The sequence below is a fragment of the Myotis brandtii genome, unplaced genomic scaffold (genome assembly GCF_000412655.1).
Source record: "Myotis brandtii unplaced genomic scaffold, ASM41265v1 scaffold704, whole genome shotgun sequence".
Taxonomy (NCBI): Eukaryota; Metazoa; Chordata; class Mammalia; order Chiroptera; family Vespertilionidae; genus Myotis; species Myotis brandtii.
In genome coordinates this window covers 504,613-522,746 of record NW_005370762.1, presented here as the reverse complement: position 1 = coordinate 522,746, position 18,134 = coordinate 504,613, and the positions used below count along the sequence as shown (strand labels likewise).

At 51.2% G+C, this 18,134-nt stretch overlaps 1 protein-coding gene and 1 long non-coding RNA gene across 7 annotated transcripts in view; both read right to left on the bottom strand.

The window, feature by feature from the left end:
• TENM4 (teneurin transmembrane protein 4) overlaps positions 1 to 6,064 on the bottom strand; it is a 384,882-nt gene extending 378,818 nt beyond the window's left edge. For 4 of the 6 annotated variants that reach the window (XM_014529998.1, XM_014529999.1, XM_014530000.1 and 1 more), the window contains exons 1-2: positions 5,900 to 6,033; positions 2,500 to 2,769 (exon numbers count right to left, since the gene is read on the bottom strand). In XM_014529998.1, coding sequence (XP_014385484.1) covers positions 2,500 to 2,769; positions 5,900 to 5,936 — 307 coding nt within the window. In that variant the 5' untranslated portion in view covers positions 5,937 to 6,033. Of the gene's footprint in view, positions 1 to 2,499; positions 2,770 to 5,899 lie in introns of all 6 variants that reach the window. The other 2 variants (XM_005882313.2, XM_014530001.1) reach the window with 2 other exon arrangements.
• A 4-nt stretch (positions 6,065 to 6,068) lies between these two features.
• LOC102254853 overlaps positions 6,069 to 18,134 on the bottom strand; it is a 212,818-nt gene continuing 200,752 nt past the window's right edge. Inside the window, exon 4 of the long non-coding RNA XR_314494.1 lies at positions 6,069 to 6,104. This is a non-coding gene — a long non-coding RNA (uncharacterized LOC102254853). The remainder of the gene's footprint in view (positions 6,105 to 18,134) is intronic.

Here is an 18,134-nt window from a genome sequence, read left to right as displayed (position 1 = left end):
GGCCACAAGGCTGTCATATCACCACCTCCCCCGATATTCATCTAGATCCTGCATTCTAGAATAATGTCTGGCACACTCAAGGAGCTCAGTATATAGACAAAATTACAGAATGACTCTACAACAGAGACACTGTGCCTACCTGACCCGGTGGGTGGAAATAGAGCTCACACTGCAACCTTTGCTTTCTAGAAAACATTTACTGAATGCCAACTGTATGCCTGGCCTGGTGCCAGCTCCTCCTCACTGCCCCCCAGCCTGCTGGCTCCACTCAGCGGGAGAGGCTGAGGGGCGGCTCTGCCTGGTGGCCCTGAAGAGGAAGATTTGTGTTTACATTACCCAGTCAATTCTGTATTTATTTTGGATATTAAGCAGTGACATAAAAGCTGCTGACATTAACCTTCAAGGGCAGAAATTGGCTTTAATGGACCCCATAAAAGTTATTATTGATGGCAGCTGCACGCAGCATCACTGTGACCTCAGCAAAAGCCTCCACCGCTATCAATACTGTTGACAATTACTATTGACTAATGCAAGGCTGGAGCGGGTGAAGGCAGAGGCCGGTTCCTGTGGCTGGAAGTTGCTGGGGATTATGCTATGCATTTGCATCTGGTAAGGAGCTCTGAGAACTTGGTCACACATGTTTGATTACCTCAGTTGAGAGTCCCACCCTCTCCCTGATTCCAATGGAGCTGGGTAAAGGGCTCAGACTACAGGATCAGAGAAATCTGAGTTCAAATCCGAGGTTTGCCAACTTGATGACTCACTGGCTATGCAATCTTGGGCGGGTCAGGTGACCTTTTTGGAGTCTCAGTTCTCCCATCTGGGAGATGGAAATACCATAGTGTTGTTATGAGGATTTGAGGCAATCAGTCACACATGTGCAGCAGCTTGACACACAGTAGGCCCTCTATATGTCTTCCCTCTACTCCTGAAAAGTGGCCACACTGTGATGTGTTGCTTTACATGTCCGATGGAATTGAGCCCTGTTCGATCATAAGATCTGAATTCTCATCACAGGGAAAGGGGAACTGTGGCCAGTAGGAAGAATATGAGAGAAAGAGAGGAGGAGGAAGGGAGGAAGACTGAAGGTGGGGGGATAGGGAGAAAAGAGGAAGAGAAAGAACCAGGATAGGAGGAGAGCCTGGCTCCAGCTCAACTAGACAAGGCCCATATACCCTTCACCTCTGAGACCATCTTCAGCTGTCAATTGAGGAGACACCCTGTGAGCAAGAGTACTGTCAACCTCATCAGTGGATAAAAGGGAGCCATTCCCATGGCTCATTTACTGTCAGTATGAGTCACTGACAGCATTTAGACCCAAGTATCACAAAGCTGTTAATCTAACTTCCCAACTGGGAGAAAGTGGGCAAGCGCATGGGTGCCTGCGGGGTGTCTGGGTTTGGGGTGTCTAGGTCTGGAAGGGATGCAGAGGCCGGGTCTCTCTGTTAGATTCTCGTGCCCACCTCCTTTGCTTGCCCATCCTCCCTGAGTTCAGTGGGGCTTGGAGCGTGGTGGCCAGTGCAGAAATGGATAATCAGGAGAGGGTGCAGGCCAGGCGAAGCAGGCAGCCATTTCCCTGACCCCATTATCAAAGGCCCGGGCTCTTCAGGCTCATTGACTATGTCATTATCACCCAACAGAGGCTTAATTCAGCAGTGATTCAGCTCTCAGGGAATGTACAATAGTGTGGGTGGTGTGCACCTCACTCTGTCATGACTTTATGGAAAAGGGGTCATTTGTCACCATGGCGAGAAGCCTTCAAAGCAACCAATAACCCAAGTATCTTGCTGCCCAGAAATTGGCGGGTCCCAAAGCACCAGAGAAAGGGAGGCTCCCGCCCCCGCTCCCCACTCCCAGCAGCAGCAAACTGCAGGGCAGGCCTAACTCAGGGCCCCTCAGGTCTGATGGTAAGGAGGAGCATTCTGAACCCAGACACCCTTTCCTGCACCAGAGAAAGGAGGCCTTGGAAGAAAGGGCTGAAGAAATGAGAGTAGAATACGGAGTCTAGCCCAGCCACACAATCTTGCAGATACGGGAAAACTAGAGCAAAACCTCAAGTTTTGAGTTATCCCACCATGAGAGTGTTTGTTTGGAAGCCATCTCTGATCAACACAAGATGCTGGGGTGGGGCAGCGCCCATGGCAATGGCCCAGGACTGCTGAGCACCTGGAGGCTGGAGCCTGCAGGAGCAGGGCTCAGGCAGGATCCTGCGGCCAGGCCTTAGCAGACAAGCTGTGGGGGATGGGTTAGCCACGTCCCTGGCCCCTCTGCTTCCCCATCTCTGAGGCACCTGCCTAATCAGGAAAGAAAGAGTGGAGATCCACTCTCTGTCATGGCACCGCTTGGTGGGTATTACATGTGTCTGTGCAGGAGGCTTTGACTTTTGACCATTAAGAGCAAAGCAATTGTCACCAACATCACTAGAGCCCCAAGCAATGGTGTCATTCAAACCCCGGTCCTGCAGCCCAGGTGCCTGGCTCAGGCCAGGCTGCCACTCACCGGTCTCGGTGTTCTCATGCTCTGTGTCGGTGAGCGTGAGGTTGGAGTTGGCCCGGCTGGACAGGCAAGAGCTGCGGCCCGACCGTGTGCTCCGGCCCCACAGTCGCACGGGGTGCTCAGGGGACAGCACGGTGTCGGCCTCCATGTCGGCATCAGAGCTGGCACCCATGGAGTAGCCGCAGTGGGGGAGGCCGATGTCTGTGCGGTACAGGGTCCCATGAGGCGGTGTCACCTCACCCAGCCCCAGCTCACGAAGGGAGAAGTTGGCTCCTGGGAGGAAACAGGTGAGCTTGGTTAGGAGGGGTCTTCCCATCAGAGCCTGGCCCCCAGCCCAGGACTCCCTCTGGCCTTTGAGCTCACTGTGCCTTTTCTCTGACTGAACAGCTCCTTCTGCCTCTTGCCCACCAGCCCCAACCTTCTACACCCTTTGAGGAAGGACCTGCTCAGATGACACCTTCTCTGTGAAGTCTCCCCTAACCCTACACCCTGTGCAGAAGTCACTGCCCTTCCTCTGAGCTCCTCAGAGTCCGTGGCCCCAGTCACAGAGTTAAGGGCCTGACCCCTCCACCGATGATGACCTCATGGCACAGGGCCATTCCTTGCTCATTCCTAAAACCCTGTGCCTAGAACAAAATCTGGTGCTTACAGGGGCCAACAAAGTTCTGCCACACTGAATGGAGGGCCTTGGGTCTCCTCTTCTAGTCAGGATGGGGTGCAGTGCTTGCCAGCAAGGAGGATAAAGTCACAAAACAGTCCCATACTGCCTGGTAAATAGCTGATGCCCAAGCCTTCTCATACCCAGTGCCCCAGCCTCTGCTCTGCCCACTCCAGTCTGTTCCCTACAAGGCCCCCACCCCCGATGAGATCACCTCCCAGTCTCTCCATGATGCAGCTGCTAAAAGGTTAATGTCAGCAGGCTTGGCACAGCAGGGGCTTGGGCTGTTCAGTGCCAGTAAGACATTCTGAGTGGCCAGGGTCTGGGCCAGACCAGATGTTAAACGTTTTGAATGTGCCATAGGCCAGTTTGCCTCCCACCCTCACTGCACACCACACTTCCTGTGTGCCCGGTTTGCTCCCTCTGATCTTTCTACACCCCTGTCCTATGCATCTCCCAGCTTCACAGTCTCGCCCCCTCTCCCTGCCTAGTATTCTTGCTCTGCTGGGCCAGCCTTCCCAAGGGACACCAGTCACACATTATGAAGAATGACTGCTACATTAAGTGAAATATCAAATTTATTTGCAATAAACATCCCTGGCTGCATTGATTTCCATATGGCTTGCCCTGAATATCCTTTTCAGCAGCCAGACTCGGTGTCAATATGAGTGAGCTGAGACATCCCAGGACTGGAGAAATGCAGGGTGAGGGCTGACTCTAAGGGTTCGGCGATCCCATTGAGCCAGCCTGGCCCCTCTGATGTGTGAGCTTAGATGATTTATTTCACCAAACATGAGATGTGCTCCTGTTTGCTTTAAGTCCCTTTGGCCTCTTTCCCGAGGAGCATCCCACCTTGCTCAACATCTAGCTGTGCAAGCTCAGGCTGGTGACATCACCTGGGCCTGTGTTCGTGTTTGTAAAATGGGGTGGTAACCTATGACCTGCTACCCTCAGGATTTTTGAGGATCCAGAGAGGTAAGGGGAGAGAGAGTACTTCATAAACTGCAATGCTCACAGCTGCCTATGAGATGAGAATGCTTCTTGTTTGTTATTTACAAAGACAAGAAGGGGCCCCTTCTGCAGCCTCGTACACCAGGGTGGCATCCAGGCCACGCTGGACTGGCAGAGCTCCCTGAGCTCTATCAACCATGGCAGGGCAGAGCTGGAGAGGAGCTTGGGTACCACCTTGTCCCTTCCCCTCACTGAGACCCAGCAATGACAACTAGTAGTAGGCAGCGTTTAGGAAGCAGCTGCTCCGTGCCAGGTACTGTGTCAAGGGCTTTATTTCCAGTCCTTGTTCATTCTGAGCAGCCTCCTAATAGGAGGGGTCACAGTTATCCCACTGCTCAGGGAAGGAGTTGAGGGTAGAAAGAGCAGCAGAGCCAGAATTCAAATCCAGGTTTTCTGATGCCTGAGTTTGAGCTCTTAACCACAAGCTGGGAGAGAGAAAAGACCCCTCATCTTTCAAACCTGAGAGGCAACCTTGCCAACAAGTCAGCCTTTGTGTGGATCCAGGCCTGTGGGGGAGGCCACATGTTGTGTGTATGCGCGTATGTGTGTGTGTGCGCGCGCACGCACGCACACGCGTGCACCCATGTCCAGCTCTTCTTACCTCTGTGATCTTGGGCAAATGAACCAACTTAGTGTTGTTGTAAGGATTAAATAACAAAGGCAAGATGTATATAAATTACACAGCGCCATGCCTGGCTAACCCTATCAGTAGAAGGCACGTGGGCAGGGTAGAACCAGGGAGGGCTGCAGGAGCATTCAGGGATTGGCAGGAATCACAGAGGCTCCAGGCTGGCGAACATATCATGGCAGCTGTGGACATAGTGAGCAGTCCAGTGGGCCCAGAGCATGAGTGGTGAGGTGGAGAGGCAGGGGATAAAATAGTCCAAAAGACAAATGAATGTGGGGAAAGCCCTACTAAGCCAGGTTAAGGAGCTCAGGCAAAGGGCCATGGGGAGTCATTTCCAACTTCACCCCAGCTGTAGTGCAGAGAATAGACCACAGGGGGCAGCACCGGGTGAAGGGGGCTGTGGCTGATCCTCTCAGAGAGAAGACAGTGGCCTGAACTGGACCAGTGGCGGAGGGGATGGAGAAGAGCGAGGGATTTGAAAGGTACTCTGGAGCAGGATGGACAGGCTTTAGTGACCACTGTGTGTAGGAAATGAAAGAGTGGGAATCAGGTGCCAGGATAGTCCCCAAATTAGGAAGTTTTTAGGTCCATCTCAGAAACAGCTTCCTCTCAAGGTGAGGGCAGTACTTGATACCAAAAGGTGCTAAGATATGTTTGTTGAAATATATGAACAGATAACAAAACTAACGGCCAAGACTTACTCAGCACTTCCTTGGTGTTATCACACTTACCATTTAAACACGTCACCTCAATGGTCCTCATAACAATTCGGCCCAATAGAGAGGCCACTCCTGCCCATCTGACAGCTGAGCAGTGAGGCTTGGAGGAGAGCCCATGGCTCTGAACTCAGCCCCAAGAACGGACCCCGCTCCTAACCACTTCTTTATGCCAGGAAGTGGTGAGCATGAAAATCAATGAACTAAGAATGAACCGCAGGGCAGGCTTTGACTAGATCCCAGTGCCAAAATAGCAGATTTGGTGTTGACTCAGCACTCACTGGCCCTGCTGCTCCACTGCGCCCACGCCCAGGGCCACACCTGCGTGCACACCTGCCCCAGGCTCGGTTCCAGGCTCTGCCCCAGGCTCTGGCCCGGGCCCTCTCTCACCTGTGCGGCAGAACTCCTCGGCCTCCTGCGGCACCATGTCCTTGATGCGGCTGCCGTAAGCAAGGCGGGCGTCCTGGTCATAGGCCTTCAGGGTCTCGCTGGAGCTGTAGGACTTCTGTGGGGCCTTGCCCTCCTCGCTGTCCGCGGACGAGCTGGTGTAGCGGCGCTCCGAACAGGGTCCTTGCCTCACTCAGGGCTGAGCGGTCTGGAGCCGGGAAAGCAAAGAAAAGGGCGTGAGCTTGGGCCCCAGGAGGCAAAGACCACAGCCAGGTCCATCTGAGCCTCGGACATTGATTCACCCTGCAGCGCTGCGGGACCGACCTCTGGTTCTGAGGGGTGAGAGCACCCCTCCAAGGCCACAGGGGGCCTTGCACCCAGAGCCTCTAAAAATGAATCTTGTCTCTGCTCCTCCGCCTTCCACCTTGAAGGTGCCTCAACCTGCCCCTCCAGTGATCCCTGCCAGGAAAGCTAAGGAAGGCCAGAGGGCTCTGGTTTTCCTAATCCCCCGGGACAGGAACACGGGCTTGTTCCCATCACATGCCCAGCTGCCACAGGGCCTGACCCAGAAGAGCGGCTCCTTAAGAATTTGTAGAATGAATGACTCTACTCAGACACTGCGGTAAGCACTTTGCATAGATGATCACATTTAACCCAATGAGCCAAGGTATCAACAACCAATCTACACCGCCACCACCAGATGACTAATTACTTGCTTATTGTTTGTTTTCTTCCACTAATACGCAAGCTCTGTGCAAGCCTGGGCTTTACCTGTTTTGCTCACTCCTGAGTTCTAGCACCTCCAGCGAATCCTGGCACACCTGATACACATTGGTTTCATTAACTGGCCAACCAATCCCCATCTCTCCGCTGAGAAAACAGAGGTTCAGAACCAACTTCAAGGTCACGGGGTGGTAACAAAGGCAGACCCTGAACCCACGTCTGCTTGGCTCTAAAACCTGAGCTTTTCCTGTTCCTTCCTCCCACTCTTGCTACACAACAGTGTCCTTCCAGCTGGGCTAGCTCTGATGGCCACGCAGACAGAGAGGGGACTCCCTCACCTGCAGACTCGCCGTCTCATCAGTGGCACAATTCGCACCTGGGGGAGCTACGGTGCCTGCCCCATACATCTGGGTGTTGTCAGGGTGTCTGATGGGTGGGAGGGAGAGAGGAGAGGTGCTGCTTTGTCCACTGCCTTTCTCCTCTTTCCCCCATCTTGACCTTTTTTACCCTAGACTGACACCCCAGGATTTTTTAAAGCTGTCATAACACCCTCTTTCTCTTTCCAAATGTGTTCCTTTGGCTCTGGGGGCAGCAAACATAGCCCCTACAAGAGCCAGGGGTCAGCACAGAAGGAAAGCAGAATGTCCTGCATAACGTGTGATGAGAGCTCTTCCGTTCTTGACACACAGCCTCTCAGTTCTTTCATATTGTGTCCCACTGTCCAGAGAAACGGGTACACACACATTCTGCTGGGTGGCTGTCGTACGGAGAAGCCACAGAGTGAGAGTGTGGTCTACGGGGCCACCTGGGGTCTCCCTGTGGAGGCCGGGCCTCTGACAGACAGGGAGGGGGCCTGTCCACGAGGGCAGTGCCACCCAGTGCCTGCCAATGCTGCCACGTAGGAGTGCAGAGTGTCTTGTGAGTTTTTAAGACAAGCTGGGAAATTGGACTTATTATTTTTAATTTCAAAATACTCTACAGGCCAAACAAAACACAAGGACGAGTCATTTTGGTCAGGGAACTAGTGGTTTCCAAGTTCTGCCTTTAATCGTGGACATCTGAGACATCCCTTTGGCCTGAAGATGCTCTCTTCCCTCCTAGGATGCCAAAGGCCCTCTCCTTAATGGTAACATTAGAATCCTCACTTTAATCCTGTGACGCAGGCACTATGATCATCTGCAATTTTCAGATGAGAGATTGCGAGGTGAAGGACCTGCCCACGGTTGCACAGTTTCTGAGTGGTGGAGCCACAGTTCTGACCGAGGCGGTTGAACTTGCCACGTAACTGCTAGAAAGTATTGCCTTTTCATGCTGTGCCAGATGCATTCCCTAAGCCCAGATCAGGCCAGAGCCCTCCTTCTGCCCCCCTAGCAGCCCTGCAGAGCCTTTAGGGTGAATTCCAGTTCTCAGTCCAAATGCTCTTGTGTCTGGCCCGTCTCACTTCCACTCACTGAGCCACTTTCTGGACACGAATTCTGTGATCTCTGCCCCTCTGTGCATGTGGTTCCATCATAGACTATCTACCTAACTAGATGCCTGCCTCTCCCCCAGACAGCAGTTCCTGGAGGCAGGCCTGGCATCCATGAACTCATGAAATGCCAGCTGAGTAAATAAATGAATAAACTTCATTTCTTCTTACCAATCTTAAGTAATATAAAATATTGGTGGTTCAACTTAGATAAATATGTATTAGATACATCTAAGACAGAATTAAATGCATTGCTCAGATGCATTCTTTTTAAAGGCAGCCTGGGTTTGAAGTATATGCCCCCACCTAGCAGCTGTGTGACCTAGGACAAGTTACTGAACCACTCTGTGCTTCAGCGTCCTCATCTGTAAAATAGCACCGACCTCTTGGGGTTGTTTGGAGGATTAAATGAATTAATGCACATCCCTGCAACATATGGCCCCTGATACATAATGGGTGCTGAATAGATGTTAGCCGCATTATCATCAGGAAAACCCCACATTTTATTTTTAAAAGGCGCACTTTAGAAGTCTCCAGCTTGGTGTCAGTTATAACTGGAGAAGGAACACCCCCGGGAAACGTGTTCATAGGCTGAGCGTGTTCATTCCGGCTGTTAACTTGGTGGGTGACTGTCTTATCAGTGTGTGCCTGTTGACCAAAGACATCGGCTTCAAGGCAAAGACTAAGTAACTACAAACGATGAAGAATGCAGTCCAGAAACTCATGGCTTCCCTGCCACAAAGCAGAAGCGCGGAGGACAATCGCCATGCTCCTGTTTCCTTTGATGCTCCCCATTTTATTTTTTTAAATTTTATTTTATTGTTTAAAGTATTACAAATAGTAGTACATATGTCTCCTTCCCCCCCTCCCCCATTGACCCCAAAATGTCTCCTTTTCAGCACATGCCCTCAGCCCCTCCCCCCCCAGTGTCTTGTGTCCATTGGTTATGCTTATATGCATGCATATAAGTCCTTTGGTGATCTCTTACCTCCCCCGCAACACTCCCCAGCCTTCCCATTGTACTTTGACAGTCTGTTTGATGCTTCTCTGCCTCTGTATCTATCTTTTTGTTCATCAGGTTATATGCTCCTTATTATCCATAAATGAGTGAGTTCATGTGGTATTTTTATTTCACTGCCTGGCTTATTTCACTTAACAGAATGCTCTCCAGTTCCATCCATGCTGCTGCAAATGGTAAGAATTCCTTCTTTTTTATAGCAGCGTAGTATTCCATTGTGTAGATGTACCACAGTTTTCTAATCCACTCATCTGTTGATGGGCATTTAGGCTGTTTCCAAATTTTAGCTATTGTAAATTGTGCTGCTATGAACATAGGGGTGCATATATCCTTTCTAATTGGTGTTTCTGTTTTCTTGTGATTTCCTCCTCCCACCCCCTCATTTTAGCCTTAATAAAGTAATTCAGTAAATATTTATGTGTTTTGAACAGGTGGGAGGTTGGTCATGGTCCACACTCAGCTTGGCCTTTATTAGCGAGAGAAAGAAGGGGCCAAGGCCTGACTGGTTTGCTCAGTGGTTAGAGTGATGGCCCTCAGACTGAAGGGTGTCGGGTTCGATTCATCTCAATTGCAGGCTCGATCTCTGGCCCTAGTTGGGGCGTGTTTGGGAGGCAACCAATTGGTATGTCTCTCTCACATGGGTGTTTCTTTCTCTCTGTTCCTCCCCACCTTTCCACTCTCTCTAAAAATCAATGGGGAAAACCTCAGATGAGGATTAAAAATAAAAGAAGGTAATGGGTCGGGATGTAAGACGTGACAGTGGAGAAGAGCTCCAGGAGAAAAGGGCCTGCAGTGCAGTGATGCTGAGGCCCTGGCAGGAGGGTGTGTGCTGGAAAGGGTGCCCAGCTCAGATCCTGGGACCCCATACATGGGCTGGGGGCAGAAGCACCGGTACACGTGTGTTTAAACATGTCAGACGCTCCTTACCGGCTGACCAAGTGGTTCCCACTGCGCCTAAACCCATTACCCAACCCTTCCTAACTAATGCACATCCCTGCAACATATGGCCCCTGATACATATGGCCACTGCGCCTAAACCCATTACCCAACCCTTCCTAATTCTCCCTCTGCTTCCTCTCACCGCCCACAGAACAACCTGCCACCCCAACCTGCCTCTCTCCCAGATCCATTCTCCGTTTCTGTCCCACCAGCTGCCTGCCATGTCTCAACATCCTCAACTGAGCCCTGCCTGTGCTGTTCACTGGGTTCACCCAAGGGAGGCTCCTGAAGGAGGTGGGGCAGGAGGGGAGAAGCCAGGAGAGAGTGCTGCTTCGTCCACTCCCTCTCCCACCAGCTGGCCCCTCTTCCAGGCCTCCAGCTCTTCCTGGCTCTGCAAACATCCTTCCCTGCCCTCACCTGATCGGGCCCAGGGGTGCCCGTTTCCTGTTGCACGGAGACCCTGGGTGTCTCACCATCCTGGTTGGCTGCCTTCACTTACCCACACCTGTGTCTCTTTATTAACGTCTGTTCATTGAAACCATCTGGGGTGAATTCTGTTTCCTGGGGGATCCTGACCTATGATGCAGCTTCGCCTCTTGCTTTCTGCTTCACTGTCAGTAATTATGATGATGATCATCATCATTGTCATCAAACTAATGACACCAACAGCGATCACTTACTCAGAGTTTACCACAGGCTAGGCCCTGAGCACAGTGTTCTGGATAGATGATCTCATTTAGTTGTCACCACTCCTAGTCTGTGTATTGGTCCCATTTTAGTGATGAAGAACCTAAAGCTTAGAGAAGTTAAATAACTGGTTTAAAACCATGAATTCAGAACTGAATCAAGAGCTGGATCCACCCATTGCCAAATCTCCCCTCCCACAGCCCTCTGCCATGCACAATGCGTCCCAGGTGAGGAGTTGGTCGGCTCCAGCCATGTTCTGGCTGTGTGGCCCTGGGCCAGCCCCTCACCCCAGGGCGCTGGGTTTGTCAGATGCTTTGTAAACTGTAATGCACATTATACCTCTAGGCGCATGGGGTTGGAGAGTTATTACTACCAATGCCACCATCATCATCTTTATTGCTTTGTTATTTCTAACCATCAAATTTTATAACTGCTTTAATCATAGAGTAAATCAAGCAGCTGAGTATGTTCTGGGAAGCTAAGTTGCCAACACATACCTGAAGGACATGCCTAGCAGCTCAGCCACTGCAGGCCTCAGGCTAAGCTGGAGGGTCCGACTGGGGCTCCTGCTGAAGTTGACAACCAAGACAAAGGGCATGTAGCCCCCACAGGGGAGGGGGGGATGCTGGCACAGACCACCCGTGTGAGATGCGTGAGACCCTGGCCTGCTCTCAAGGGGTGGCTTCAGAGAGGAGTTCATTTCCACCACCTGTTACAGACCAGTTTGTGCTGGGTGCTGGGCGCTGGGCCCAGCGATGAGCAGACACAGTGCTACAGGAGCAGCTCACTGTGTGTTCAGGTGTCAGCCACAGGGAACAAGGCTGGGAGCTCTGGTAAAGCATGAATTGCAGTTTCACAGGTTTCTCCACATACTGACACGGGGTCATTTTTGGTCTGTCTATGGGGAGGGAGAGGACCTGGGACAAGAGAAGGGGAGAAAGGTGTGCACTGAGCACTGTGCCCTGTGCTTTCACACAGCCCCATGAGAACGTTCACTGGTTACTGGTACTTCCTGTTTTAGAGCGCAGGCTGAATGACCCAGCGGACTGATCAAGGTCACACAGCCAGCGAGTGACAGCACTGGGACCTGACCCAGTCATTCTAAAATCCACGTTTTGGTCCTAGCTGGTTTGGCTCAGTGGATAGAAGGTTGGCCTGCGGACTGAAGGGTCCCGGGTTCAATTCTGGTCAAGGGCATGTACCTCAGTTGCAGGCATGGGAGAGGCAACAAATTGATGTGTCTCTCTCACATTGATGTTTTGCTCTGTCTCTCCCCCTCCCTTCCATTCTCTCTAAAAATCAATGGGAAAAATATCCTCGGGTGACATCCGCATTTTGGGTTGTTTGTTATTTTTCTTTACATGGAGCTGGACTCCAGTGGCTCTGGAAGGTTTGAACAGGAGTGTGAATGTGGAGAGGCCTGGGAGACACGGAGTGCTGACAGTGGTCAGGGTGCCATTTCTGATGGGGAAAGAGGCAATAACAATAAAACAACCACTGCTAATGGAATACCTACTCATGTGCCGGGTACTTTGTATAGATCGTTTCTAATCCCTACCACAACTAGGCAGTCAGATATCACCCTCTTATTTTATATTTTATTTTACAAATGAGATAACGAGTTCAAAGAGAAGGGGACTTGCTCTAGATCACATGTCAGGGTCTGGATCTGAACCAGAAGAAAATGTTTAAACCTGGAGAAAGGTATTCCCCACCTAGTACCATAGCTGAACTCATTGGGTAAATAATGGCCAAGGGCCTTTTCTGTCCTAAGTGCTGTGGAAGGTGTGCAGGGGTAACACACTGAGGCCCCCTCGTCCTCCCCTCCCTCCCCACAACACCTCGGCCTGCCCTGCTGTTCCAAGTCTTGTGTGAGGCCTCTGTGGATAAGACCAATAGCTTGCTACTCCTTGGAGTTTCAGAAAGACACTGGGCGAGTCACACAAGGGAGAGAAGCAGGAGAAGGTCCCACAGGCCCTAAGCCAGGCCCGGTGGGTGGGCCAGAGGCCAGGAGACAACCAGGGTCCACTGCCCAGAGAAAGTGACATCCGCACCATGACCAAAGGATGCCAGGTGACAGTGGGCCAGCCAGGCAGTTCTGGGGTAAGGAGAGAAAAGAAGCTGAAACCAGTGGCCTTCTGATTTCTCTGACCTACAGCAAGAAGACATTGCTTTCCCAATCCAATACACACACACGTCTACACATTTCCAACTAAAACAAACATTTCAAAAACTAGCCTAACTTTTCCTCAAGAGTGAAATCTGAGATTTTCTACTGGACTCTATTCTACTGAAACAGAATGATGGATGGGTTGCCAATCTAGCCTTTGAGAACACTTCTCCAGATATCGGCATGGAGGGAAGCCGAGGTGTGAGAGAATGTGGGGACAGACGGGCCCAGCTACTCCTCAAGTCCAGGCTCCAGGGAGGGGAGAGGTTCAAGCCAGAGCCTGAGAGGCGAGGAGTGAGCCGCCTGGGAGAAAGAAGAGGACTCTCCAAGAAGGATTAGAACATGAGTGGACAATAACATGCCGGCGCGCACGTGGCAGACAGCCTTGATCTTGAGGTCCCCGGGGAGCCTGTGGTCCAGCTGTTTCTCAGGGCTCTGACGGGGCGGCAGGATCTGGCCTGGAAGAATGTGTGGGACTGAGGAGAGGAGGGCAGATGGGGACCAAAGCTTGTGGTGTGCGGGGAGAAACTCAAGAAGCACACTTGGGCCCTTCCTTGCAGTATTTATGAGGAGCCAGGGCCTGGGACTTTCTTGGAGAGACTTCATCAGATGTACAGCACTGTGAGGCACCCCTGCCCCTGCCAAAGCCCCTGGGGGGGATGGGGGCTGTTACCACCCTGAGCTTCCTGGAAACCTCAGAAACGGCTGTTGACGAACCAAGAAATGGACTGAATTTCTACTGCACTAAGGTTTATAAGTTTTCCTTAACATAAGCACACGGTGATATTTTTAGTTATTTGTGTCAAAAAGAGCCCATAAATATTTCAGAGATAAAAATGTCTTCTGTAAAATATAAGTATCTTTCTCTTCTCTCTTCTCCTCTCTCTCTCTCTCAAATCATTATACATTTTTTTGTTGCCTTAGTCCTTCGAAGTCCTTTGTTTTAAATTCCAGTGCGATATGAAGGTGAATGCCAGGGGTGGCGGGAGCACCTGTTCTGTACCTGTTCTGTCCCAGGTGCTGTGTTGGGCTGTGTATAAACCAGAGATGTAGGTGTCATTATACCCACTTTACAGACTTGGAAACTGAGGTTCAGAGTAGCACTAAGTGATGCTCAAGTTCGCACAATATGCCATGTTGACTGTACTCCATGTTGTACATTTCTCTGGCCCTGTCACTTTAGGGAAATCCTCGCATTTTTAAACAGGGAGACAGTAGTTATAATAATGGTGGATAACAGCAAGGTCTTTACATGCACTACCTCATTTAATCCTCACCACACCCCTAAACCCTAAAACCTCGTTTTCTAGATGAAAAAGCCCAGGATTTAGCGAGGCTAATAGCTTGCCCAGAAGACTGCAGCAAGGAAGTGCAGAGCCTGGGTCCATATGACCCCAAGGCTCAAGCTGTTAACCAGACCCAGGTCATCCCTTATTCTGATTTGCTTCAATGTTGTATGTGACCTTTCCTTTTGCTTCTCAGCAGTATTAAGTCCTCCGGTGCACCGAGTCAGCACCTGACCCAGCTTAGGGAGGAATGCTTTTACAGAGGCTTTTCAGAGTGTGCCCTGCACAGGAAGGCGGCACTGTGGCCAGGGAAAGGGCCTTCTTGGGCTCGTGGTGGAATGTGGCCTTGTGCCCAGCCGGGCTGTGGGGACTTCCCTAATCAGCAGCTGGCAGGCAGGTGACAGATGGTGCCTACAGGAGCCATCGCGCCCTTCTGTGGAGGGCTTGTCACAGGCCAGGCGTGGAAGGGCAGGCGGTTGCTGTACGGTGCTACCCCTCTGATCCTGAGCTGGGAGAGCTCTCCCCGGAGCTGCCCTGGCCCCTCAAAGGGCTGAACGCACACAGGACCAGGGACAACAGGCCCTCAGCCAACATGAGGCAGCACGAGGGCTGTGTATTTCAGATTCTTCAATCTGTCTTCATTCTTCTCCCCCCCCCCTCCCCGCCCCGAAGCCATGTACCAGCCAATGACTCCCTTTACCAATGGTGGCATCTTAGTGTCAGGAAATGTGCTTTTTACTGTATGACTGAAAGCACCACCAAAGGCCAGCTGGTTCATGCACCATCGATGTTTGAACCCCGTTGGTCCCATCCTTACTAATTGGTCAACCATATCTTTTTTTTTTTCTTAAAATTTCAGAGAGGAAAGGAGAGATAGAAACATCAATGACGAGAGAGAATCATCCATTGGCTGTCTGCACGCCCACCACTGGGGACGGAGCCTGCAAACCCGGTATGTGCCCTGACTGGGAATCAAACCCTGACTTCCTGGTTCATAGGTCAGTGCTCAACTGCTGAGTCACACCGAGCAGGTTGGTCAACCATATCGAAAGCTGGGGACTTCCCTACCTCCAGGGACAGCTCTGACTGTGCTTCCCGACATGGGAAGCAGCCTCTTTTTAGCTTCCTTCTGCAGGCTGCGGCTCTGCTCCTGGGGGTCTCAGTCCAATGGCCCTTCAAGACTAATGGCAGGCCAGTCTGTGTGTCCTTCAGTCTTCTTGTCAGACTGAACCGCACTCCTATAATTTTCAAGTCTTGCCTTTTCAGTGGCCTTTCCATGAATTCATCCACCCTTGCTCCCTCCTTCCCATCTAAGAAGGCTTTGAAAGAGCCAGGGTGAGATTTGAGGACAAAAGGTTGGGCCAACTGTAGTCAGAGGGACAGACACATCTACAGGTGGTCCCAGCACAGGGAACACAAGAGGGTAATGGACACAGATGGTCTAGGGGTAGAGAGAGGACACCAGCAAAGGCCACCTGGAGGAGGTGACATCTGAGCTGAGGCTGGGCAGGAGTTAGCCAGGGGACAGGGAAAGGAAGGTTGGCTAGAATCACTGGGAACCTCTTGGTGCAGTAGGAACAGCCTCCATGCACCTCTCTCCCCTGCACCCAACACAGTGTTTTTGGAAGCACAGTCATGGGGGGGCCTCTGCCTGAGCGGTTTGTCTGCTGGGACTGAGTGTCTTCATGAACGGCACCTTGAGCCATGGTCTTCCCCAGTTCAGCCCCCACCGACAGGGTTCCCTTTCCTTCTCCCTAGAAAACCCATTTCAAGGTCAAGCCCGAAGTCAAGGCTATTAGAGCACCAATTCCACACAGATTTCTAACTTTCTATGGGCTTATTCCGGGACCATGTTATGAGATAATCAGAGGGAGGGAAGAGATAGTTGGGCTGATTAATTGCACATCTCCTACTATGGCCAGAGCTTGATCTGCAATTACCAGGGGCTCCCGCATTACACTTCCACTCTGTGAGGGGTGGAGGGTGATGAGAAAGAGCCAGAGGGGACCCCTGGCGCCACAGGGAGCAGGCATTCATTTAAGGCTTCTGTGAATGGTGAGAGTCTTAGTGGTAACGCTAACTCCCTCAGTTCACTCAAGCCTCCCCAGATTTGTGAAGGTAGCAACTGCTTGTGCTCTTGCAGAATGGCTCAGGGTTCTGTGTTTGTAGAGAGGAGAGGCTTGGAGGCTGTGACTTGCTGACAGCCACATCCGGCAAGTGCAGACCAAGAGCCACCATTTTCCTGCTGTTTCCTTTCATGATCTCAGTTTTCTCTCCTGCAACATGGGGTGGCATGGGGGGGGCTCATATGTAATCCATGCCTGAGGACTGCCTTTATGTCCCCAAACATACATACACACACATACACATGCACACATGTATACACACCCACAAGTGCTCTGTCAAGAACCAGGAGTTCTGAGAGGGGCAATGATTACAGAGCATCTTGGGGAGGTGCCAAGAGGGGTCCTGGCAGCAGACAGAGCCTGTTGGCCAAGGCGTCCCAGAAAGGGACGTCCAGGAGGAGAGCCAGGGAGGGCGCAGTGGCGCTGGCAGACTTGCACTCCCATCTCTGTGTACTCTAGCCTCAAAGAAGTTGAGAAAAAGGCTCATAATGATGGGAAAACCCTAATTGCCTAAAACTGCCGCCATTTCCAATAATTAAAGGCAGACTTAATAGATATTAGGGCCCTCCTTCCAGCAGCTGGGTGGTCAGGCGATTTTTATTTCAATAATTAGCTGCTGTAAGTCACACAGAACTGGAGACAGATAAAGGCAGGGCCAGCCTCTCACGGAGCTAATTGTGCCCAGGGTTCTACATGCCTAATCAAGCCCTGCACTGCTCCCATCTCTTTCATCCAAGGCCTCAAAGGACTTCACCATCGGTAATTAAGTCTCCTAAGTGCTGTAAAGGAAGTGCTTCTCCTTGGCAATCTGAGAAAAGAAGAGGCTACTGGGGTGGAGGTGGGACAGGCAGCCATGTGGCTGGCCCCCAGGATGGGGAGAGGGAGCAAAGAGCTGGCCCGGCCCCTGAGACTGGGCCTTCTCAAGCCTTTGGCCTCTGTGGGTCATATCTCTAGGACAATTGCAGACCTGTGGCTCTGCTGGCCACCTCCTGTTGAGTCTAGTTCAACCTGCCCCATCCTGGAAGCAGTCTGATGTTTAGTTACTCAAAGTCTGTCTACATTTCTCACCTAGACAGTTTCTGAGGGATCTATTTGTTAGACATGCCAATTCTCTTGGGTAATTCAGATACCACTGCCTAGATTATTAGAGTTAGACAGGAACATAAAGGACACAGTCGCTCAAGCCCCATCAGACAATTGGGCTCCCTCTGTGAGTCTGCACAGACACCAGCCAGCCTCTGCTTGGCCTCCATTGGCAGTGGGCTTACTCCTAACACATTTCGTCCTCTAAGCTTGGCCTTACACCAGGGGTGGGGAACCTTTTTTTCTACCAAGGCCCATTTGGATATTTATAACATCATTCATGGGCCATACAAAGTTATCAACTTAAAAATTAGCCTGTTATAGTTGGTCAAACATTTAATTAACTCACCCCTAATGCCTTGATAGGGTCAGACCAAATGATTTTGTGGGCCATATACACCCCTCAGGCTAGACATTCCCCACTCCTGCCTTAGACAGTTCCTTCTGACAATGAGCTGGAATTCGCTTCCTTCAAGAGCCTTCCCACTGGCCCTAACTCTGCCTTAAAACCTCCCAAATACACCTGACTCCTCCTCCCCAGGACAAAATATTTCCTCCCCTGGCTCCGTGAAATGGTGAAGCACAGTGGTAAACAAATAAACAAAAAACAAGCTTCACATCAAAGGCACAACCCAAAAAGGAGAAATCAATGAACAGGACCTCACCCAAATTCAAACGTATGCTCTGTGAAAGAGTCTGTGGAGAAGATGAAAAGACAAGGTACAAAGTGGGAGGAAA